General features: G+C 38.5%; 1 protein-coding gene across 1 annotated transcript in view; it reads right to left on the reverse strand.

The window, feature by feature from the left end:
* Window positions 1–3,220: 3,220 nt before the first annotated feature.
* Window positions 3,221–26,845, reverse strand: part of LOC140230930 (CREB-regulated transcription coactivator 1-like) — a 69,803-nt gene continuing 46,178 nt past the window's right edge. The window contains 9 exon segments of the mRNA XM_072311070.1: window positions 3,221–3,491; window positions 4,283–4,433; window positions 4,959–5,324; window positions 6,111–6,404; window positions 6,827–6,955; window positions 9,538–9,754; window positions 10,609–10,661; window positions 12,891–12,955; window positions 16,032–16,117. Coding sequence (XP_072167171.1) covers window positions 3,274–3,491; window positions 4,283–4,433; window positions 4,959–5,324; window positions 6,111–6,404; window positions 6,827–6,955; window positions 9,538–9,754; window positions 10,609–10,661; window positions 12,891–12,955; window positions 16,032–16,117 — 1,579 coding nt within the window. The 3' untranslated portion in view covers window positions 3,221–3,273.

Raw genomic sequence — 26,845 nt, forward strand, 5'->3', positions numbered from 1 at the left:
TCTGCTTAAGCACGAGGCATATCATAATGAAAGAAGTCTACCACTAATTTGACATCTTCTTCCTTGGTAAATGAATTTTGATAGACAGGAGGTAAACAGTATTGATTCCCAGGTACTTCAGATTTGCACTAAATTAGACTTCTCTGAGTCTGTTGTACCAACCGAGTAGACCTACAATCTATGAAGGATATTGTAGAGACATGTGGTATCTCGATATTTTGAAGGATTTGAGTCTATGACTCAGTGAAGCTCTTCATAAAACTTGTAAAATGGGCCAGAGAAAAACCCTATTTATCACAGATTAGAAAAAAACTCCAACAAAACAGAGCCCTTTCCAGGCTGTTAACAGTGTCAAAGATTGAATGCAAATAGAAAGGTTTACAATTAATGTCTTCCTTTGTATACTTGTTTGTTGTTGTTTGTTTATTTCAACAGGAAAGCTTTAAATGAGTTTAATATCAGGCAGGTCAGATTTACTCACTTGGGTGACATCATCGCTGCATGAGTCAGGGTCTATGAAACACATATTGAAAAGAAGGATACATAATACTGGTAGTTGCTCTCTCCATGGAAGCAGTTGGGTGACAAACCATCAGCTTGTAGTATTTCCCCTGTTACCATGGTAACTGCAATCATTACAGATTACATTAAGTGCCAATGCCACAGCGCCAACAAATACTCACAACTGACTTCATTTTGGGAAGTTGCTGCCAAAGTACTTGCAATGACAACAGCTCTAGAGTATTCAACAGTGATTTATATGAAAAGGGAGCCCTCTAGAGTCTACTTCTGGGGGCGGTCCAATGACTGAAGAGCCAAAAGTGAATATCAAATACAACACAGCATGAGAGTATGCGTGGGCGGTTCAATCTCATCCGAAGATCACTGTCAGACATGATTAATCACAGATGTCTTACTTTTAGCAGAAAGGAGAGGGATAAATACCGTCTCACAGAGCAGGAGCATAATCTCCAACAACCACAAGCATCTGCTTCAAGCTGCACCAGCCCCCCAAATTTGTCTGCACATCCAAAAGACAAGGGGAACCAACTTGCAGCCTATTCTTTAAGACAAGTTTTGCAGCAACGGTAAAAATAAGTCTTTGCAGTGGACGATTACTGTATGCATCATTCATTTCATGAATTGGGACTTGTAGGACAATTTCACGAGTGGATACGTGTGCCACAGAGACCGAAATGATGGAACGAGAATAAAATTTCATCCCTTTTCGAGGAGAAAAATGTATATTACCCCAACGCTGCACACTAGCACTGACCTGACAGTCCAGGATCAGTAAAGATCACTTTCAGACTAGTAACTTTTTCAGGAATGGACCAGTAAAAAATGGAAAAACTGGGTACCTACTGGTCCAATAGACAGATTGGAACAGTAGAAAAAATGGGTTAGTGTGCAGCCCTGATTGCCTAAGACAATCAACATTGCACTTGTTTCATGAGCAGCAATATGTTGCCACGTCATCAATTGTGTCACTGTCAACTGTGTTGATCTGCATTGCTGTCAAATAGAAAACCACTGTGAAATAAGTGTTGTATACAGTAATGTCCATCTGCTTTGAGATAAAAAAAAGGGAAAAAAAAAGAATTGCACTTACAAGTCATGTGCCATTAACAAGCTGCACTTATGATGTTCCTTTACTGGAAAAAGAAAAAAAAAACACAGTATGACATGACTTAAAAAAAACCCAACAACAACAACCACCAAAATACTGAAAAGGTAGCAGAATCATTACTGCTGTGATGTTATCCGCTGTATTATATAATGTAATGGAATTGGTACCAAACCTCAGTGTACATGTAAGACGGGCTGTGTGTTAAGATAAACTTATTTCTACCGAAGAATGCCTGTACCTTTGAAATGGCACAATGTAGTCTTCTGTAAGTAGCAAATTCTGACTTTAAACACTGACATTTTTGCCTCTCTCTATCACATAAGGTCAATCAACATGTTAAAGAGTGGAAAAATGAGATTTAAACTTTTCTTCTTTTAGTGTATGTGTGTTGGATTTAGCTTGGTGACCAGGGACCCTTTGCACAGGATGCGGCGCTCACTAATGATACACGAGTCGGTAGCCCAAACTGAGCAACCTGTCTACAGAGCACTATGCGCCAGTCTCATAAGAACTACTGTCTGTCACAATTCAATCTGCAGCATACATGAAGCTTTCATAAACTACAACACGCAATCTGACCTTCCAAGAATGTCACAATTTTTCTCAAACACTAACACCAAGAGAGCAAGATTTTCTGCAACATGTAGGAACACCCACTTCATGATTCACACGCCAGTGTTTGCCAAGTCCACTCAGTAATAGACTTGTGCAAAGTTTTTTTTAGATGCGAGGAGAGCCCTAACTTGAAATTCTCATAAACCATTTATCTGATCTTTCAAATATTTGAGACTTTCGGTGAAACACTGGGTAAATCTACTTGTGACCCCTCCTGTCGGGTTTGAAGTTTGGTTTCATTGTGCAATGAATGCTATGTTTGAAGACACCAAAGTTGCCTACCTATAAAGGAGATGGACACTGTAAATAAGTGGGTAAAAGTACATGTCGTCATTTACGAACACCACATTTTGAAGAAAATCAGCAGCATTCTGATGCTATGAAACACCTTCGGAAAGTTTTCAGTGAATCGTTCCTGTTTTAGGTTGAGGCAGATTGAGAGCTGAGAGACACACGGCCTGACTTGGAAGGGTCAAAGGTTACTGCAGACATCACCTTCCTCTCCGCATCCTGATGAGTTTTCCTGCTACGGCTCCCCGTGACAGACTTGACAGATGACATAGTCAAACCTCTTGGGCAGAATCAAACACCAACATCTTGCCATCTGACTGGCAGAGCGGGGACGTGATGCAATTTGTGAGGCTGTGTGTGAGAAGTCAGCAGTGATGTGTCCGAGCTCTTCCACTCTGTAGTAGTGTCCCGAGACAAAGCAGGCACGGGGAGGCATACGTTCCGTATCGTGACACCCTCCTTCCTTCCTGCAGACCCTGGTCCATAAATCAGTACATCCACACCTGACTCTATCCATCTTTCCAGTGGCTGGTGGCCAGAACAGTGATTGCTAAGCGCACACACACATACACACAGAGAAGAAACACAAGTCGATAAAAGCGCTTGCAGTGATAGTCTGCTTGTTCAGACCCCATCGCGACGGCGGTCATCTTTTGCGCAACAGAAGGACAGTATAGGGCACACAAACACAAGAAACGGATGATCACTGGGGAATAATGGGGCCGACACGGGGGCCGCTAGAGCCGATGGTCCTGCCTAAACGAGTCCTCCGTGGCCTGATCGGCGACGATGTCATTGTCGGAGAGCATTTGAAGGTGTTCCAGGTCGAGAGGGTCTACATTCAAAGAGTCTGTCGAGAACAAGAGGTCGTGCTCAAAGTTACTATCCACGCTAGCCATGGCATTGCTGATTTCACGCGCAAGCTCTTGTTGTCGTGGTGGCGACTCCCCTGCACCTGTTTGGATATGGAAGAAAGAAGGGGGCAATACATAACGAGAAATACAATGGAAACAGTAAATACAATTGCATCATCTTCTGTTCGTAAGGTTTTACATTCATCTACTAATCAGTGACTTGTCCAGTGATTCCAGTAAACTCTTTTGAACAGAATTTTGATAGATTCAAATAGTTGACGCTTTCACCTGCCAAAATTAAAACACTGAACTGGTGCAAACAATTTCCTTCCTTCATCTGATTAACAAATCCTAAGTGTCTGCATGATTTTAAGTATCTAAATTCAAATTTGTACTTTTAACAGATTTGCAAAAACAAAAACAAAAAACAAAAACAATGTCTTTACACAACCTTCAAACAGTACATCTCCTTGGATTAGGAAGAGCATTTTGTGATCTATCCATACAAAATAGATGATGAAGTGCCAATCACTGATTTTCTTATTTAGGAATTGCCAAATTCTAGACATCAAGCTTCCATATGACATATGATTTGCCAGACTTCATTTCCAAAACTGAAGTGGCACAGAAACCAGCCCATAGACATACATAGTTGTGAGAAAATATGTTTTAAAAGATTATTCTATGCAATTAAACATACAGGAGATCAGGATTTTTATCAAAGCAATGCTTTTGACAGGTAATAAACATGTTGTCTTACTATCTAAAACTTTAATAGCTATGCATTTGTTTTTTAAAGTTTCATGTGACTTCATTCAATTGATTTCAAAGATTTGATAGCAGATGGATGGACTGAAAGAGAGAGGGTGATGAGGTTGAAACTAGCACTCACCTGTGAATATGATGTCTGGAATATTGCTGGGATGTGAATGTTGTGGGATTTGCATAAGGGTTTGCTGGTAGGAGGGGGGCGGTCTGCCCTGGTGAATCAACTCTTGACTTCCCCCGAGGTTGTGGCTGTACACGGCACCATATGAAAGACCCTGTGGCAGTGGTAAGGAAAAACACATCCCAGTAAAGTTGTCTTCAGTTTACATCAAGCAAAGCGCTCCTCAAAAACAGTGACATACATTTTAAGGTAGGAAGATAATCTTGTAACTTTGTAGAGTAACTATAAATGCAGTCTTACTAAAAAAAAAAAGTGTTTTTATAAAAATGATGTGACCAAGGTTGAGATGTGCACTGCACTGTACAAGCATGCTGAGTTCCTCATAGACTATCTGAATCCATTCATATTGTACGCATCAATTTGTACACACTATGCACGAAGGATTTGCAACCGCATCATACTTTCAAAATTGACAAAGGCACAGTACGATGTGCAAAGTGTTCTTCGGGGCTAGAATATACCTAGGTCAATGATCAAACAAGCACACTTGTTTGCACAATTTTGACAGAATTTGAGCATATCAAGAGGTCATAATCTGAGTGTTACACAGAACTCCACATCAGTCTTGGGGAAAATCTTGCAAGCATGAGGAAGTTTACGATGGCTAGTCTTGACTCACCAGACCCGCCTGCATGTCATGCTCATGCTGTGTGACGACAAACGTGGGCGACGTCGGCGTGGACGTCGTCTTCTGCTTGCCCTCGGAGCCCTGCATCATGTTGAACTGCTCAAACTTGTACTGCAGTGCGTTGGTCTGCTGCTGCTGCTGCTGCTGGTAGTAGGCGTCGTTGAAGAGCGACGGACTCATGCCCACGTGGACCGGCGACACGGAGCCCGGCGAGCCCAGGGGCGCGGCACCACCCCCTGGTGATGGGAGGGGCGAGTTGTTGGGGTTGGACACCGGTGAGGTCGGGGAGGAGCAAGAGACGTTGGAGCCCATCATCTGTTTATCCCGGTAATGTTGCATCTGTGCCTGAAGAGCGGCCTAAGCAGAAGCAAAAAACAAAGAAACGTGACTTTCATCACACTGAACTCTTGTCTTGGAAATATAAAGAAAGTTGATATGTACTCAATGACATATTGATTGCTGAAACTGATTATAAGTACAATTCATGAACTTTGTAAGTATGATTGTAGAAATCAGAATGTATCCTTGCCTTGATGAATTATGGCTAACTCAAATCAATGAAACCACACCAAGTAAGGCCTGAATCTTATATTTGTGTCCCTCCCCCCCCCCAAAAAAAAAAGAAGAAGAAAGAAATGTCATCAGATCTCTTTCATCTCTCTCTCTGCCCCGTGTATCAACAAATACAAACCTGTGTGGGTGAACTACAATATAAGTAATAGTATTAGCAGCTATATGAACAGTCTTTGCTTTGTGGGCAACACATTACCATACATGTTTAACTCGGGACTGTTTAAACCCATGAGCACAGCGACTGGGTTTTAGACTGTTTCCAAAGTTATAAACGAGATCATCCACTTCTCACTGATCCATGAAATAGGCCTGTACATAATTCGTTTAAAAAAATGGGCCTGTAAATTCATGAAATTCAACCTTTTCCCCATCATGCGTCCATTACACTTGCAACCCAATACGAGGCTTGAGCCATGCCTTTGCTTTTTAGTGGATGCATGGCTCAGTGCGGGTCAGTAAAAAATCAATGTATGATAATTGACCAATCGGACTGCAGAGATTCTAAAGCCCATTTTATAAACTTTGTTGGTAAAGTCCTGGCATGTTTACGGGGCTGTAAAAGGAGCCTACCATTTGAGATATGTCCAAGGTGAGGCTTGGTGGAACGTTGTGTTGTGGGCTCTGGGGGTTTGAGTGGTGGTGTTGCTGCTGTTGCCCCTGCTGCTGAGCCTGCTGCTGGGGAGACTGCTGGGCACGTTGCTGGGCATGCTGCTGGTGTTGCTGGAATATGTTGCCCTGGTTGACTAGTTGCTGCTGTTGTTGTTGCTGCTGCTGCTGCTGCGCTACCTGCTGCTGGGTGTGGTGGTTGGGTGTGTCTTGATGGTGGTCGACTACTATGCTGGGGGTCTGGTCTAGCGGGATGCCCTGCAAAATCATGGGGTAATTAGAATCACTACAATGTGTCATCAATGGATGAAACCATGCACACCACAGATCATAATAAATGCAAAATGGAAGGTTTCAAAGAAAGTCATCAATCTTTACGAGAAGCTTACATCCTCTCTCTCTCTCTAAATCAATGCCAAAAGTAGATGACACTCTGCTCGTAACTTGGACAGGAACCACATTATCCTCATGTGTTCCAGAAGACGGAAACGTCACTGGAATTGGGAGAATGTCAAATTGGGGGCAAATACATACTGCTAGAAATTCCAAGGCTGGCACTGCAGAAAGACCAACTAAAATCCCAAAACAGAACCATCCTGAGTATTTGTGCATGTGGGGTGGGAGGTTGGTGAGGAAGAGGGGTGGGGGGAGGTAAAGTGGGGGATGCAGGTCAGCATTACCTGTGGGCTAGGGGTTAGGTGTCTCCTCTGCTGGTTGAGGACCACGGGGCTGCCAGGGTTGCTCATAACTTGCCGCCGCCCCGCCTGGGGACTCATCTGAGGACTGACCTGTGGACTGTGTGTTGTCACCTGCAGGAATCCAAGCCAAAAAACACAAAAGCTCCGTTTAACCTACATGCAGCTACTCACACTAGCCATACAAATGGACAGGTATGGCTGATGTTTTCGGTGAGAAGTATAACACATCTGGTGCCCATGTTATTATACGCAAGAAACTCAAAAGATAAATGCTGCTGGTTTACAGGGAAATCAGAGTTTTCCAAGAAACAGAAATTTGCTGAGCATTGCCACAAAAGCCCTCTACACTGCAATGAAAGCATAACTTTAATTTCACTTTCTGAACGTGACTATAGGATGCACAGGTCAGAGAAGGTTTTGATTATTTGTGCCGACTGGTGGAATAGTACGCGTTATTCTTTTTGACATCATACCTCAAACTGATATCAGAGACTGCTGCACATCAGGCACTGAAATTAAAGGTGCAGGTCAGCTCTAAACATAATGAAGCCATCTACTCATATTTTAGGATCAGAGAGAAGCAACCATACAAAGAAACAAATTAATAAACTCGCAAAGATGCAAAAATTTAAACTAAAACAAACATATGTTTGAGATTGTAGGAAGTCTTCATCTAGCACAAAGGTAGTTGCGTTTAAGTTCGCGTTTTTCTTTGCTAAGTGTGTACATGTGTGCGTTGTGTGTGTGTGTGTGTGTGTGTGTGTGCGCGCACAGGCATGTGTGCAGTACGCACCTGATATCCTAGCCATTTTTTTTTGAGCCTTTAAAAAAAAAATTATTCAATGATCAGTATTGTCTTAATGTGGATACACTGGTAACTAGGACCACCAGACCATAACAGACAAGCAGAAAACAAGACCTTCCTTGACACACTACGACTAGTAAAAACAGAATTGAAGGTGAAAAAAGGCAGAAAAAACACATCATTCTTAGAATAAGAAAGATTAATGGGTCAAGCAGGAAAATGAAAACAGCAGTCCAATTAAAACAGGAAAGATGTGACCAAAACAGAGCACTTTCTAGTGCATCCTTTTCATGCAACACTATTCCTTACTGGCAGTGGATAAACTGCTCTTTGTTTTGAATTTCAACAACCAAGGCCATGCAGTCATTTCCAAAACAGCAAATGCAAACATTCTGAATGAGAATTGTGAACAAATATGGACGTAGACAGACATGGGAAAGGCATAATGGCGATAAAAGAGAAACACCAAACAACAGCTGGAACCGAAAAGTCTGCATTGGGCAAAATGCAATATGAATAATGTGCACGCCATCCCTCAATTAATCTTTAGCTGAAGGACTACTGGCACTACGTATACTAGTTTGATATCTACTCGCTTTTGAAGTGACACCTTTTCTATGCTACTAAAGCTATATACTGCTATCACTGTGGAATGAACCAGATGTTAATTAATTAGAGCAATGTGAAAATATCCCTCTCCAAAGAGCATCCAAAGTTTACTTTAAAATAATGGCTTTGTATACACTCCATGTGCAAGCTGGCCTCAATCAATGCTGTACAATCAAATCAACAGAGCATCAAAAGTGTCATTAATTTTACACTAAGAATAAAGTAATGGAATGAACAACTTGTCTTTAAAAAATATAACGCCTACATTAACCGGGATCATGTACAAATTTTGATGGGGCAATTTCATTGTCTTACACTCTTCTACTAATTTGTATACATAAATATAATTCATTTTTGTCAGTAATTCAGAACCTTCTCTCCCCTTCTGTTACGCAAAGTCTTACACAAAGTCATACCCTTGGAACAATTTGATATGGGAGATGCCAGTTTTCATTCTTGAAATCGTGCCAGTAACAGAAATTTAGTGAAGATCTGTGTGCAATTAATTCGGACAGTTATGAGCCTTTGACATCAATTGCATCTGATATGCATACATAACACATGACACGAGAGTCAACTTGAAACTGAGTGTATTTCCAATTTACGGAAGTACTGTTAATTTGCAGAGCCCTCCAATGTTCAACAACTTTAATCTCTAGGCAGTGATGGGCATGTGTCACAGTGCATGAGGATATTACAGACACAGTCTAGTATGAGTGCCAACAGTCATAAACAAGGGCACCGAAAGGCTGTGTGTAATTAGTGTACGTAATAAAATTGTAAGTACTGTAAAGCCAGTAACATTTGCGGCATAAAGCTTTTGCGTGTCGCTGACCATGAAAAAATCACGAGTATACTACACGAACCAGCACTCAATGAAATGTGTAGACAAAAACTTTTTCAGGCACTTTAGTCTCGCAATCTTGGCTAGTTGCGAAATTCACAAAAGTTTCATGCACGCTAAAATTTCTGGTTTTACAGTAATGTGCTCAGGTTGATGACTGAAGATCGTTTTTTTCTCATAATCCGTTGTTCTTCACTGCTCATTAGGTATCATAAATATCAGTTATTTGATATTTTTCATGATAAGGCTATGGTAAAGATTAGGGTTAGGGTAGGTTTTAGGGTTAGAGTTTGGATTAGGGTTAGGGTTAGGATTAGGGTTAACGTCAGGGGAAGGGTTCGGGGTAATTGCCCAGGGGGTAATTCTAGACCCCATCTATCTATCGGGGGGGGGGGGGGGGGGGGGGGGGGTCAAACATAAGGTGAAAGCACTCACCTGTGGTAAGGAGTGGTTGCCCATGACACCCAGGTGACCTGATGGCATGCTCTGCGACAAGTTGGTGTTGCTGCCGCTGTGGTTGTAGGTCTGGTCCTCTGGGTCGAGTGGGGTCGGGAGAGGGGAGGGGATGTGGAGGTTCGTTAGGTCTGGTAGTGACCCTGTGTTGCTGGAGATGGGGATGGGGTTGGCATCAGGCTGCTCCGAGGGGCAGATACTGGAGGAAAAAAAGTTTGGGGGCACAGGAAAGAAGAAAAACATGTAGCATAATGGTTATACAGCTTTAGCTTACCGGTATTCTGTCTAATCACGTATCCTCTCTCAACATAAAACACAAAGCAATATTTGTGCAAGAATTGTGACAATTTGCTTTGGCAATGATTTCTTGCAAACAGTATAAGTGTTATCAGTTTGAAGTGGTCTCACAGAAAACTAAAATTTCCTCCCAGACTGCACTTTTTACATGTCCCATGTGCAGGAAAGCTGTATTTTATTCCAGATAATGACAAGTACAATAGCTCTTGAGATCTCCCCCTACACAAAGTATAAAATAAAAGGCAGTTCTTACATGATGTTACAATTACAAAAATGAATTAGCATCCTGTGGTTCACAGAAAGATGTTAAAAAGGATAACTAACTTCAACTTTCTCTTCATCTGTTTGATTGCACTTGAGCCTTCATTCTGATTGACTATCAACTCGAAGAGCAGATAAACTTGTTTTTACTTTTAACCTTTATCATTATTTCTATTCTATGTACATCAATTTTTATTTCTGAATTTTTATTTCAAGATTATCATTACAATATTTTTCTCTTCTCTTTTACTACATTTATCTATTCAATAATTATTTATCTATTCCATTTATTACATTCCACTATCAATATTTCATTTATGTATTTCTTTATCATTATTTTTAATTTATCATTATTTTATTTTTATTTATCTATCATCACTATTATTATTATTTTTTTTTCTCTCTCTTTTTGGGGGGAAGTCCATTGATAAAGCCTATTCTCAAATCAGACAAACAAACACATCAAAACACTGGAGATATATAGTAGTCCCTTACTTGATGCCTGGAACTTCACAAGACCTTGGCCTTGATTGCAGCTGCTGCTGGCCCTATGGTGAAAAGAAATGAGGAGAACAAGACAAAATGAGCAGTAGAAGGATGAGGATACAGGTTAAAAGACCAATTCTTACCCTAGAGCTATATTGCCAGGCTAAAATCACGTATGGATAATCTGGACCAAGACATATGGCTAATGCCTTTTCTGTCAGTTTACTTGCAACTACATGAAACCCCAGTGAATAACAGGTAATGAGATGGCTCAGGTAGTGTGTATTGAATGGCTCGAGTTCAGGCACGGGTTCGAACCCTAGTGAGTCTTACTAAGCTGTGTTGTGTGTTGTCATCCAGTCTTCTCTACTAGAGGCAAAACACTCTGTCCCTCAGATAGGACGTTAAATGAAGGTCCCATGTGTGAGAGAGCCACAACTCATGCGCATGAAAGATCCCATTTTATTCATTCATCACAATGAGCAGGGTGCATAACCCACCACAAGTATTCACAACTGGACCCCATGGAAGATCAGTGAGTGCAACTGAATATGGGCTATCCAGCCATCTTGTCATTGAAATGAAACAAACATATCTGCAGATTTGTATAGGCAATGAAGTTGCGTTTGATTATCGCTTGCAATGGTTTTAGTACTCCTACTGGTGTATGTCAAGAGATTCAGAAGTTTTCGAGGAGTCCTATTTTTTTTTTTTTTTTTGAAAGTCAGGGTAGTAACTCTGCAATATCTGCATGGGTATATTTCACATTGCAGTCAATGTCATCAACATTATGCCATGTGATCACTAAATGCAAACTAAACTGTTCCCATGGTTTGGGCATTTCTGTACACACTGAACATTTTGGAACTGCCCAGGGTGGTGTGAGAGGGTGGGCTGATAATGAACTCAGATTCATTCAAATGAAATGCTACCAATGAACGACACATAAATGATAAGTCAAGTGAATTTGGTTGAGAAGGCAGAGCCCAGCTGAAAGAGTTGTGTGCATAAACACAACTCTTTCAGTCTTTCACTCTTTCCGAGGGAAAGAGTGTTACGAAGCAGCGAGGCAATAACGATATACTCATATATAGTAAAGTAAAATAATGATGTATTCATACATGCACATATTGTAAAGTCAGTTCACTTTGGTTCAGACATTCAAACTCCTTCTCTCTTTCTCTCTCTCACTGAAACAACCTGTAAAAACATCACTGCTTTGGTTTCTTTCTTTCTTTCTTTTTTTTTGTTTTGGTGACACAAAGAGGAACTGAGCTCAATGAGAATATTCAAAACAAGTGAAACTGGGGAAATCTACCACACCAGATGTGCATTAAGTGCAGCACCAGGTTACAACTCAATGTGAGTTTCTGAAATGGAGAATGTGTGCTATTTATAGTTACACTTGTGAATATTGAAGCAATGAATACAGGATCTGCATAAACATGTATTATCAGGAGTATTCAAAATCAGTGGAAAAGACAGAATTACAGTGTACTTCTCTCTACCCACTCCTCATCAAATGCACAGCTGCTGATGTAATGTGTAGTAACAAGAAAAACCATTCAAAACAATAAATTCCACTACCTACTTGAGTCTCTTTACTACTACTACTGATGCAACATTACCCTTCTGTCTCTAGTAAATATAAAATCTGAAGCAAGGAATAAATGCATAGGACAAGACAAATGATGCTTTCGAGTCTACAACCATCAAAAATTTGGAGAGGACAAACGTATGAAAGCCATGGTCGCACTATGCAAAACTGCATGTAGTTTCACGAAGGGGATTATTTTCATCACTTACTTTGGGCAGTCTGACCAAACTTCTTGAGAAGTTACCACAGAATTTTCCCATGAACCTTCCTGTATGCACTTGGGAAGTTTCTCACTTCTCGTAAAACTATGCTTGACTTTTTTGCAATGTGGCCACACACGGTTGAAACTTGGAGAAGTTTGTCACTCGATTAAATCCGTTTCACATTATTTATGCACATTGCGCATTACATTGCACGCTGTTGAACGTTTGTATTTTTTCTATTCCATGAGGCCATGCAGGTTTTGCCAAGTCTGCAAACCAGGTTTTGCCCATGAGTAGCATGCCTGTTAAAGACACCAAAACTACATGTCATTTTGCATCAATCAAACTACGCAAATTTTTGTGCGTAGTGTGATCGCCTGCTCAAACTTCTGGAAGTTATTGGGAAGTAAACTGCAGTTGTATGTGTAGTTTTGTATAGCATGTCCAAGGCTACTGATGAAGGGTATCTGGTGACGGGAAAGAATTCTCACCTTCTTTGGGTCCCATGGTAACGGCTTGAGTCTCTCACCCATTGAGGAGTTATTATCCATCATGTCTGTGGTCAAGATAAAAACACACCATGACAGAAATATGTTTCTCATCTGTAACTAGTAAAAATTTCATTATCATTTTTGAGGAAAGCTTCATATTGATATCTGAAACATGTATGACTGAGAGTATTGAATTGTTCTGCACATCACATCCAAGTGGTTTTGAGAACAATGTAAGACAACACATGTCTGTGATAATTAAATATAAAAATATGGACTGCAAACAGGTTAATCAAAAGCATTATTTATTATTTGCATACGAAACAAAAACCCAGCCTTAGTGCTTCAAAATAGTTCTAAAATGTAAGTTGTATAGAGATAGAAACAACCAATATGCAAATGTTAATCAGTATAATTAATGTTAAGTACTATTAAATATACAAAATGTAAACAATAGTTAAAATAAAATTGTTTAGCTAGACTAAACTGGTTTACTCAGAAAAAATACTGATATCTCCTTGTATCTTAGGCTTTATTGCAAAATCTTTATATGGTATGATTTTTTTTTTTTTTTATACAACTGACCTACCCATATGCAACAAATGCGATTTAACTCGAACATTTTGTATATCACTGCTCCCAATGGTAAACAATACAGTTAATCTAAAACACTAATTAGATGTATCACTTAAAAAAGTCCTTCATGTTTTTTGAAGACAATATCAAATCTGCACAAATTACGAATGCATCACATCGCCTTTAACAACAGGAAACACTCATCATGTGCTTTACTGAGTCAAGGGCTTCATAAAGGAAACAAACTCAATTCAACGACCAATTAAAAAATTCTATTCCCGATTAAAGGAGCATATCAGTGACTATCTAGAAAGACACTGATATCTTATCAAGAAAGGTATAAACATGCAACTGTCACATAAATCATGCATTGATGGAGACTATCAAGGTCATGTGATTGGTCATGTGATTGTGATGTCATACAGTCATCTAGTATCTACCTTGTTGAATATATGTCTTGTCTGCCTTAGCAACTATTCAAAAAACATATACCTCCTCTATTCTGTAACACAGTCAAGGGCAAGACATATATACTAGGGGTCTTTACTTCCAACAACACATTTAAACTAGGCCAAACAACTGAGAGGGCCATTAAATGGTATAGAACAAACTCCAAAATGTTTTGATAGCATGACAAGATGATTTATTGGTAATTATACTGATATTACTGTGTATCGAAATTTGCCCATCCTGTGAACAATTCTGTTGCTTTCAATTTTCAGTAATATTTTTATCACACCAATGTCGTTTTGTAATCAGCATCCTGTAATGCAAACTCTGTGATTTGTGACCGGTTCTGACTGGACCATGGGCATATAAAATATATAAAATCACATTTCGGGTAGTCTGCAGTCAGAAGATCACCCGTTGGATTTCTCTGTTATGCTTTACATCTGCCAATCATCCTACGTGTATGACAAAAATTCTAATCTCAAAGGTTAGCACATTAGCTAAGATTTAGTGACAGTGTGCACACAGACTAAAACAAGAGTCATAGTGCACAATCCCTTTAACCCGTTGAGGACAAGTCCCAAGTATACTCCGGCAGGTGTCTACGGGAAACGCATGTTTGGTTTTCAGCCCGTCCTCAACAGTATAAAGGTGATTCTCAGGAGCAAATTACTCTTAGCTCTGCCTTGGGTCATATGATGTCAGTTAAAATCAATACCAGTCAAGGATTTGCTCAAAGACCTAAATGGAGAAGCAGTCATTATTTGTTTTATACTCTACACAATATTAACTATTTCATTGTAACAGCATTTCCTCACCCTAATGAAGAAGCAGTCATTATTTGTTTTATACGCTAAACAATACTATTTCATTATGAAAGCATTCCCTCACCTTAAGTAAGAAGCAGTCATTATTTGTTTTATACACTAAACAATATTAACTATTTCATTGTGAAAGCATTCCCTCGACCTCTTCAATCTCATTCCGCAGGTAGCACACATAGGCTCACACGGGATCTAATCAACTTGGGGATGGAGCCAAGATGCAGTTTATCAAAGCTATACAGTCTCTGTTTAATGAACACATGCTATCAATGATGTCACTTTTCTTTGACCTCTCTGAAAGGTCATTTCAACTGTTCTACTAAGTCCAAAAAGCTTTTCCCTGTCCTAGTAGTACATAAATAATCAAAACCGTTGTTCTAAAAGTAAGGTACATTTATATAATAAAACAGAATTAGTCACCATATCTTTTTTTTTTAAACTACAAAATTCTAGGGTCATACATGTGAAGAGAAAGCTTTTTAAGATTTCCCGGATTTTCTATGATTTGTTTAGATTTGGTCATATCATACCTAACTCTTGAATAATTTTCACTGTGCCTCAGGAAAACCTAAAAATGTACTTGCATGAATAACACCATATAGTGAAATTATAGTCAGAATGATGCAAAGGAAAAAAAAAATGCTGTCAAACATCATCTGGCATGGCTGCAACTGACTATACCTTTGACATGATTTGCAAACTGAGCTGTGTCTGACATTACATTACACATACTATTTCCCATTTCACACTGTACATCTGTGCACCATACAGTGTAGGACTTCATTACTGAAATATTCGACGCAACCATCAATCAAATGATTGACTCCATGCATTGCTAATGAATGTACAAAACTTACCACAAGAGGGAGCTCTAGATTTTTATCTTTTTTATTTATTATTATTATTATTTTTTTTTTACACAACTGCCTGTCGCAAGAATATTGACTTAGTAGAAAGAAGTTTGGAATTGAAGTTATCGTGACTTCTGATTTCCCTTAAAATGTCCCAGATGATTTTATATGTCATATGACTGGTTCCATGAATGCAACGGTGATGTTTCTCAGGTTTGTGGATTTCTTCCCCCTACTTTTTTTTTTTTTTTTTATCAGAAAGGGACGTAACCTTCAGCGTGAAACTGAGAGGCAGGATTCACCGTCGGAATCAAATCGTTGGAGTGCTCCCGGCGGCAAAAACCGTACAGCCGAATCTAACGCCAGAATGTACCTCCTTCAGCTGCCAGCGCATGCTATCGTGAATCCAGCGTACTGTGACGGCGGGGCTATTGACTTACCTCTCCTATGGGGAGGGACCGAGGGGGAGCCCGAGAATACATCTGGGACCATTGCACTGGTATGTAAAGCTGAATCGGAATTTGTTCTGCGATGTGGCAGGAGAAGAAGAGAACACGGAGAAAAGATTTTTTTTTTTTTTAGTGGGGATTCATATGCAAATAATCACATCAAAAACATCTTTATTTACATCATACCTGCATTCAAAAATATCATGACGAAACGATAGAGTTGTGAGGACTTGTCTTTTCAAATCTCAATGTAGGTTTCTGTACAGTACAACGACTACGTTGTATCAACAACATGAAAGTAAACAAATATAGTTGTTGCTGCACAATGAAAACAACCTTGTTTCCAAAGCTACCAACTGGCAAAATTTCCACATCTCATTTCATCACAACTTGTACATCTGGTATTAGAAATGTGTACCCAACTGCACACGAGACTAATTAAGGATCAGTTACCACGGTAATAAGTACACATTCTGACACTGTTTTAGTACCTACTTTAATGCTGTTACTGTCCTAGTCATCAACATAAGATACTTTCAGACGAAATCACTTTAACCAAAACTTGATTTTTATTGATGATATTTATACATGTATGGAGACAAATAATAAGAAAACAACCATATAATTAGGACCTATTCATTAGTGAAAGTTAGAAATCAACGTATGCGGGGTTGCTGGGAGTGGAAGTTTGGAGATTTCTGACGATTCTTCTTGTCTCCAAATGATATTTGAAGAATCTGAACCACTGGGCCTTTAATGTCAAACTGGCGAGGGGAAAAAAAAAATACTATGGTACAGGATGTACACTGTTGTTGGTGTACTACATGACATAACATGTCATTTGCAACTTTACATGAATATACCTCACTTGGAGAGACAAACTATTGTGGATGAAAAAGGGGGAAAAAAGAATCAACAACAGCCCATAATTGCTGTGGAAGTGAGAAGATCGTGCAGTCATATTTCACGACTCCTCCATTGTTTTCGTATCCGAGGACGTCGACAGAGACACGCATGCCCTCTTTGTCCATCGTGCAGACGTCTGGGACGCACAATTAGCAGGAGGCAGAGGTAAACAGCTGACTGACATTGCTGGGTGAATCACGGCAGAGATAGAGGGAGAGTGTCTACCACACACAGCAGGCTATCCAGTGTTTGTTCTAGCTCCCTACTTTAAACCTGGATCAGTGTCTTGAAAACACTTGTCTTCAGCTAAATCACATTAACTCCCTGTTCCCCCCCCCCCCCCCTTTGTTGTCTCCGAAGCAGCATCCATGCAATCAGCGCATACTTGTATCACCATACTGTGCTACAGATCGACTCTGGTGTAAACAGTAGAGAAAGATATCATAAAGAATTTCCTGTGTTGGTAAGACCCTTAAAAGAATTACAACAAATCAAATGCAATACCACATATTTTGAAAACACAAGTCTAGGAATAACTAGACTTGGAATTTGTCAAGACTGACAAATTAGGTGATCCGATCTATATGGAAATCAATGATTTGAATTACTATACATGTAAAAGAAGATGATTACCATGTACAGGGTATAAGGTTCACAATGTGACAAATTACTGCAGAAATAAACTATTTCTACCATGTTGGCCTGATTTCACTCGGAGAAGATATGACTTCAGAATTTGTGATGTGTGACCTGTTCAATACATACTGCTACAACAACAAATCATGATGTTATATCACTTGAGAGAATACTCATGTGTCTTGTGCAAGATACTGTGCATGCACAATCGACTCGGCAAAGCTGTGTGAAACTGCAAATTGTATGCACAATACACAAGCACACACGTTAGCCTGGCCAGCTAACTGGAAACTCTGCAATTCATATTTTTTTCCCCATGTGGATGGACATGTAGGGTGGCAGTCCTGTGACAAAATCAACAGGTTTTCAGCAGGAGAGACTTCTAAAATGTATCACAATGGCAATAGACATACTGCATCCTCCAAAGCTGCTACTGTTGCAGTTTCCTTCTGCTTTTCTCTGTGAGATATCTTTTTTTTCTACTCCGTTTTGAACTGTCAGGTATTCATCACAATTTGATAAAGTTTGTTGAATATATCTGTATTTTCTATTTCAATAAATTTTTGTCCCTTCTACAACCTCCCCGTTGCAGATGCCCACTAATATGACCCATACTGTATTCCAAAAACAGTAGTTGGCATAGATTGCACACGCATGGACCTTGCCGACTTGAGATTAAAGGAATGGTATTGGTGGAGATGAGAATTGGGCTTTTAACTTTTTGCGAGATACTAAGAAACCACTTATGAAATTGTACAGGCCATACCATTCTAAGAGGAGTTCAAAGTTTATTTAATGAAAATTGGTTTTGAAATGGCTGAGATATCCAAAAACAGAATGATCCTATCAAAAGGTAGGACCCACCTTTTATTATGATTACTTTGTTTTACTTTGCTGAACGTTGAATTCCTCTTGAAATTACATGTTCTTTCATATTTTATAAAAGGTTTCTCATTATTTCACCCCAAAATGTTAGAAACCTGAAGATAAGTCTCAACCAAAACTATATGATCCCTGTAAAGTACCTTGCAGAGCCCTATTGCATGAAAGTCTGTATATTGATAGCAATTTACAGCGACACTCACTCCTATGATAGTCTCAAACAAAAATCCTGTAAAACTAACAGCAACAGCTGTGGTTACTACTGTTATGGTCATTTTGTAACCTTTTAATTTGTTTGAGCTCCCTGTGAAGGTGGCAGAGGGGGTATAACCTGTCATTGTAATAGCCTACCTTGTCAGTGCGCATAGCAAAATGGTAAATAAAACATTGTGACAACATGAAAGCAGTAATTTGACATTTCTGATGTTTTCTGCTCATGTTGTGATTATATGCCTCTGGGAAAATATAGCATCAAGATGAGAACTAGGAAGGCATTGACAATGTACAAAGTCCATGGATTTCACAAACTTCTTGCTCTTATACAACATTATACATACGTTCACTTCATCATGACAGAATGATTTACTGTATTACGAGTCCCCGATCTGAGCATATTCCACGATTTGACATTTACGACGTCTGGTTTCATAGCAACTCGTCATGTGTAATGCACTGCTCTAATTCTTCATGTCACCTGTGAAAATCTGCAACAAGGTGCACTACTCATTTCCAGAGTGGTTTGGAATTAGCTGCATATGATATGATATGCTCAAACTTCGTTGACTCCCATCCCCCCCCCCCCAACAATAAATAAATAAATAAATAAATAAATAAATAAATGGCGTACATGAGCTGAATAGGCAAGGTACAGTGTAGCAACAAGAGGTGAATGACACTACAGCATGAGATTACATGAAAAAGTCTAGAACAATGTATCCAGAATAAGCCAGTTCGGAGTTCCACTTTGCGCATGAGCAGAAGAAAGGTCATTCGTACCAACAGGTATGTTGGTTTTCAAATTCACTGGGATAAGCATCTGTGATGTAATGATTATTCATGTAATCCTTGTAAATGCTGTTTGCCAGCACAGCCACCTGACAGCAAAAATGGTATTTGACAATATCAAAAGAAAGAGATGGCTAATACATACAATGCAAAATAATGAAATGGATGCTTTCCCATCGTGTTAATTGACGGATCATTGTGGTCATCTGGTCTGCGCAAGTTCATTCTTTGTTTGAACAGGATCAATGAATTCCATAAATTGTTATGTAAAGCTTGCGCATTACCTCGCTCTAAAATGAGTGAATGCCCCTAACCGACTGAGAAAAAAGAAAGGTCATTCGGACCAATGTGCCCATGAGCTAACTCCAAACTGGCTTATTGTGTTCAGTGTTGCCCTTGTTGGTGACATAAACAATCATAATTTATGTTTCTCATGATGCACAGCACTGATATTACAGTACGATGAAGAGAAGATCCAACTACACAAATATACCTCATGTATTCATGCCAACCCCACAAAGAACATGCAAATAATTATATAAAACCCAAAGACTGGAGTTTATTCGTCATTGCTCAGCATGGACGTTATAGGTGTAAATTGTGATTTGCAGCAAGATTCTTTGACATCTACATAATAATCATTCTTTATGAACTATTTGAAATTGCTGACAATCAAAAGCAGGCTAACATTTTCTAGCCACCTCTATTGCTCACAACCCATCTCAACAGACAAGCTTAACCCTGAATGGTTGCATGATTTGGTCTAATGTGCACCTACAATCATGTAATATGAACAAAAAACACTGCATTAATAGGCCACCCAAAACAGATACCTTCCAACATCAAACACAATCAAATGTTCATTTAGTTCGGCTCTGCATCAACTGTGCTCAACAGATATGAGTGAAGTACATGTAGGAGAATTTCCATGACAAACGCAAGAGATGAATAGCACAGAATTGCACAATCATATTCATATGGCTAAATGCACATATCCAATAGTATCGAATTCGACCTTCCCCCTTACATACCGATGAAGTAAATTGTTCTCCATCAGCCTATTCAGCTGGGATGCCTACATGGTATAATACAAATCTTTGCATTACAGTAGAAAGCCGCTCCCCCTCATAAAGGCGAGTATCAAACATTGCTCCTGCAAAAGATATCAGCTCAATAGCATCATATTCCCCTCTCTAAAGGACTCGGGTATATCGGGGGAAAAAATGAAATAAAAAGAGAAAGTATATAAATAAATAAATTAAGAGAGTCCAACTTTCCACTATAAAAGATATCTAAAATATTTACTGAAAATTAAAGGGTGTGTGCAGTTCTGGTTGAGGTGAGGATTTAGCTTTTAATGTTTTGCGAGATATTCAGAAACCACTCTATGAGATGTCAAAGAGCATGCAATTCTAAGGGGTATCAAAAGTTTATTTGATGAAAATCGGTTTTGAAATGGCCGAGATATCCAAAAACAAAGTGAAACAAAGAGATCCTAATAAAAGACGTGGCCTGTCGCCTTTTATTATCATCACCTTTTTTTTTGGATATCTCAGCCATTTGAAAACGAATTTTCATCAAATAAATGTTGAATCCTTCTTAAAATTCCATGTTCTTTCATATTTCATAAGAGATTTCTCATTATCTCACTTAGGAATGTTCAAAACATGAATCCCCACCTCAATCAGTACTGTACAGTCCCTATAATATATTTTAGATTTCCTCTCTTTTCCTTTCAACTACACTGTATCTACAATCAGTTGCCCTACGGTAGCAAGTACTCAGAAGGAGTAGATCAAAGACCCAAAATCGTCTGCTTTCTTTCTCAAACCTTCCTGTCACTATCATAGTACAATAAGAAAACAAAACCAAAAAAAATAAAAAAATAAAAAATGCTAAAAGCCAGTAGTATTTCTTTTTTTTCCACATAAAGATAGTAACATTTCATCAACCAGATTGAGAAACGAGGCATTTCATCAAAAAAAAAAAAAAAAAAAAAAAAAAACACTTGTAGGAGAAAATGTAGACGGGAAGAGTTGCTGGCGAGAGTTGACTGGAATAAAGGCTATGAAATAAAAGGCAGTATGACAGTGTAAACCCCACAGACAAGGCAGAGGAATGACATGAGGGTTATGACCATTTGATCGTCAGTAAATCATCCAACGGGCCATCCCATGGGAATCCAATCATACCATCCTCTGGGCTTTTCACAACAGCCATCCATGTCTTATCTCCTGCATAGCCTTTCACTATGGTTCTGTCATTTAGTTCTATTACATACAAAAAAGCCATTCCCCCTCCCCCTATTGTATGGAGGAGATGTCTTAGCTGCCAAGGATACGCATATTTAGGCCTACTAACACTGCATCCTTGACGTATAGCAGGAGTAGGTCATGGAGGACACATTTTTCATAAGAACCTGTGAAAATAGCAATGTTTCATACATAGGCACATTCGGTCTGTGATTTTCGTCCTAAGCTTCAAATACCAGTGGTAGCTCATTTGAAGTGCTTTTATACAATGCCACCATCAGATGCTAATCGCAACACTTTTCATGTTCTGTTCAAACTTTCCCAAACCTAGTCTTGGGTCTTTGTTGTCCTGTCAATACATCTCTTTGCAGTCCAACTCCCTTTAATGTGGTATCTCTGACTTTTGCCTTTACAAGCCCTCAAAACTTCTTTTGCATTTGACAAGAGTGTATGGTTAGTGTAGTGCCCTTGCAGTATGACATACATGTGGCAATGATCACATTCTGGAAATATTCCTTCAATCTCTGATTTGGGATTTGATACCTCTAAAGGAATGCTCACTGGCTTTAAATAAAAACATCCAATTCATCCATTCTCTAATTGTTAGAATATGACATATGACTGAAATGTGCCACTGCATGATAAAACAAATCACGTCCTTTGCTCAGTACACATTACCCTCTTATCTCTTGACAAGCATATAAAATAATGTTTTATCTAAAAGTAAAAGTCAATCTCCACTGTTTATATGATTGCACACCAGCATCTTCATATGTCAACTTAATCATATACTTTGTAAATTCTAAATCTTCAGTCCAAATTTTTGATTAATAATAATATGATAATCATCAGAACTGTATGATTTTTACGAATAGCATGTAAATATCATCCATGATAATTCTCTATGGGCTTCACATCTTTTATATTTCATTAGTACTTTGACGTCTTGATTAGTACATGAACATGTATCCTTGGGCAGACTAGCTTCATCTGAACAACGATTGTGACAAACACCTGAAGACTTAAATCTCCTGAAAGAGCATACAGGTGGATAGAAACAGATAGAAAATGATACAAAGAGATCCACAGACAGATAAAAACAAACAACAGGGATGATAAAAAGAAAGTGATTTTGAGGAAGATTTGAAGATTAGAAGACTGAGAAAAACAGAGATACAATAAGCCACTATATGCTTTGTTTTGTTTTGTTTTTTCATCTGACACTTTGTAATTGAAGGGTGGAGGATATTGCTTTTTCTCTGTGCAAAGAGGGTGAGGGGAGCCGGGCAGACAGTGGACAAGGGACCAAGCAGAGGCTGTCGCCATGGCAACACACCCACGATTACCCACTTGAGAACGCTCAACTCCTGAGCAGAGCAAAAAGGGGAAGCCGTGATACAAATGTCAGCATCAGGTGCATGTTGACCAGTCCTGATGCATTTTAATTTCTGGCTGGCCAGAGACAGCTTAAAGGGATCTTCTTGGACATTTCTGTTTCTTTCCTTCTTCTTTTTTCCAGCCATTCCTACTTAACAGAATCATTCAATTTTGATACAAATCAAATCTACATCAACATTGTTCATTGTATACATTTAGGTAATTGATTTTTGCAATATTGATCTCAGGATTATTCACCTTCTCAGTACAATCATATATCAAAGCAAACATTGAGAAACTGTGCTGATAACATAGTATCACACAATACATGCACCGGTGATAGACAAAACATATTGTTCTGAAATCAGAACTGACAATAATACTAATCACATTTAGTAATGCCACGTAATGACACTTGTCTCTACAAATTCAGTCTGAATGTAAATTTGAACAAAGATAGCTTTAAAAAAAATGAAAAACCTGCATGTGTATTCACTGAATGGAGGAAAATATTGTGAAATGCATGTAATGTTCCAAACAAATATTTTTTGTTGATCAATATTTTCTTACTGAGTTCATCTCCATTTATCTACTGGAAAGGCTACTGAAAAACCAGAAATTTTTGCACAAACGAAACTTGAGCAGATTTTGCAAAGAGTCCGGATTTGCAATGTGAAAGCATTTTCTACTCAAGTCATTTAATGCCAGTGGTGATTTGTGGAAGTTTTAAGCCATGAATGTTTCTGGTTTGACAGAATCTAAACAGCCTGATAGTAGATTGTAAAACAGCACTATCAAAGTGTGGTCTGATGAGAAGGCTAGAAGAAAAAAAAAATCTATGATCTCTTTGGAAAATACTGTACATCTTTACGGATATATGCTACTTGGACAGTTCTCCCTATAGCATTACGTTAGCATTTCATCACTTGCGGTCGGGTCTGTACGCTGGCTGCACACTACGTGAAACTGAATGAGGTGATCTTATGCGCAACATGTGGAGGTCAAGTGGGGTCATACTTTTGGTGTTGACTTGTGCACTTCCGGTAATGCGGAGTTACTATGCAGCAGGCATGGGCAGAGGTTATGTGGTAATCACAGCTAATTTTTCCCCTTTTCAGAGCTTATAACTTCATATTTCTTTTCCCAACATGTGACAAACTATGGTAGTTACAAGGTAGGAGATATCAAAGATAGTGCTCCATATTATTATTTTTTTTTTTTGCATACGATCAAATAGAGCTTGTTCGTGCGCGGCATTAACACATTGACAGAGAAATTACATGTATATAGTGCCGCTGCTGTTTGAGTTTTTACAGGTGACTTTATATGTAATAGGGAGAATTCATAATATCACTCATTAATGAAGTTTTTCCTCCTCTTTAATGCCATGCAACAGCCTATAAATGTACCAATTCAGCATGATGTATATATATATATATATATATATATATATATATATATATGAATACAAATACACCTTTCATACTGTATACGCCATATATTTTGTGAGTCTAAATTTTCACGAATCGGGAATTTCCTACGATTTCGCGAGTGGTTAAATTCGCGATTGTTTAGTCCTGTACTGAACGGAGAAGAGTCAATATTTTCACATGTCTTTAATTTCGCGAATAGCACCTAAATCCCGAAATTCGCGAAAATAAAATCTCGCGAAATATTTGGCGTATACAGTATTCTAAGGAATTGCCCCATGTTAACGCTGAATCAAGCCAATTTAATATCGACATGTTTGAATTCTAAAGGGGAGCGTCAAGTACTGTATACGCCAAATATTTCGCGAGGTTTTTATTTTCGCGAATTTCGCGAGTCGGGTGCTATTCGCGAAATTAAAGACACGCGAAAATATTGACTCTGACCCCGATGTGAATGTTACGTACGCATGTACATTTTTCCGTTCAGTACAGGACTCCAAACTCGCGAATTTAACCACTCGCGAAATCGTCGGGAATTCCCGATTCGCGAAAATTTAGACTCGCGAAATATATGGCGTATACAGTAAGTCATGATGGTATGCTGATACACCATGTAATAAAAGAAATTCCATGCAAAGACCACATACTGAAATTGACACAAGCTACATATTTGGATTTTATAATGTTAAGCTTGTACACAATCAAACAGTCATGATTTTCTGAGAAGTTTTGTAACTACAGTGTACAATACAGAATTATGTTCATACATTGTGGCTTTTGCTTTTAAGGCATTCAGGGAACATAATTTTTCTCCCATGGATATATTCTACAATGTAAATATTGTGGCTTTTATGTCTTCCTTTTACAAACAAGTACAGCACTCATTGTATAGTCTACATGTTATCCTACAAGTCAGGCTGTTGTAAGAATTCCTGACTCACGTAATGTCAGGGTTTCTCAGTGGTTTGCAAAGACTTCCTCTTCCAAACCGAAAGTCTTCTTGTTTGTACAGCTAAAAAACTAGCTTGGATAAAAAAGGAAACTTCATGCAGGAAAAACAACCAACAAGCTGGGAATATCCCATTTAATACAAATGGGTAATTCCATGAAGTTGGGGCACAAAGTGTGACATTTTAGCATATCTCAATACTAATTATGCTATACATATATTGTTTATAGGCTTTACATTTGTATTGAGACTATACATTTTCCTGGAAATTTTGTGCCATTCAGACTCAATTTTGATGAAGTTATTAAAAAAATATGTAACGGTGTCCTGTAGCATCGTGACGTGTCCATGTAGCATCGTGATAGTTAAAATCTGGTCCTGTAAGACAAATTAATGCAATTAGCTTGACCAAAATTTGATATAATATGCATAATTACTAGATTAGTCAGATAGCTAAATATCTTAACTCTCCTTTCCAGTTTTACTTTTACAAGAAAATTTACACGATGTGTCAGTATGCTACGTGGTGTCCACCAAATGTCACAAAAAAGGACACCGCATAGCATTGTGATACATTTTGTAATTTTCTTTTAAAATTAAAACTGTGTACAGGAAATTTGAGATATTTAGCGATCTCATTCATATCTTGTAAATGCATATTGCATCAAATTTTGGTCAAGCTAATTGCCATAATTTGTCTCTTAGGACCAAATTTTAAAATATCACGATGCTACAGGACACTGTTACATATTGTTTAATAACTTCATCAAAATTGAGTCTGAATGGCACAACATTTCCAGGAAAATGTGTGGTCTCAATGCAAATGTAAAGCCTACAAACAATAAATGTATAGCATAATTAATATTGAGTTATGGTGAAATGTATTTTTTAAATATCACGATGCTACATAGACACTGCCCAAACTTCATGGAATTACCCAAATCCTTGTGTACTGTACATCTATAGGCCATATCAACCATAAACATTTCATCTGGTACATGATATTTGTTAATTAGTGTGCATACATTTTTTCTTTGACAAGAATTCTTCCCTTGGTTCTTGAATGCCAAACAAACATTTTCCATCTCTAGAAATTGATTTTTTTTTTTTTCAGACTTACACTTGTATGAAGAACATAAATTGGAAAATAGCGTGGGAAAATTATTTGGCAACTTGCACCTCCTGTCATAATTTTGTATGTGAAAGGTACAAGTTGAAATAGTGATTCTAAAATGCACCTGTTTGAAGATTTAACTCTAATATCTCTGAGCAACAACAAAACAAAAACAAAAACTCAAAGTTGCAATTTTTTTTTTCTAGTCAATTGTTCTATGCTGGCCAGCAAGGGTATGAATACATGAAAATTGT

The sequence above is a fragment of the Diadema setosum genome, chromosome 7 (genome assembly GCF_964275005.1).
Source record: "Diadema setosum chromosome 7, eeDiaSeto1, whole genome shotgun sequence".
NCBI classification, from domain to species: Eukaryota; Metazoa; Echinodermata; class Echinoidea; order Diadematoida; family Diadematidae; genus Diadema; species Diadema setosum.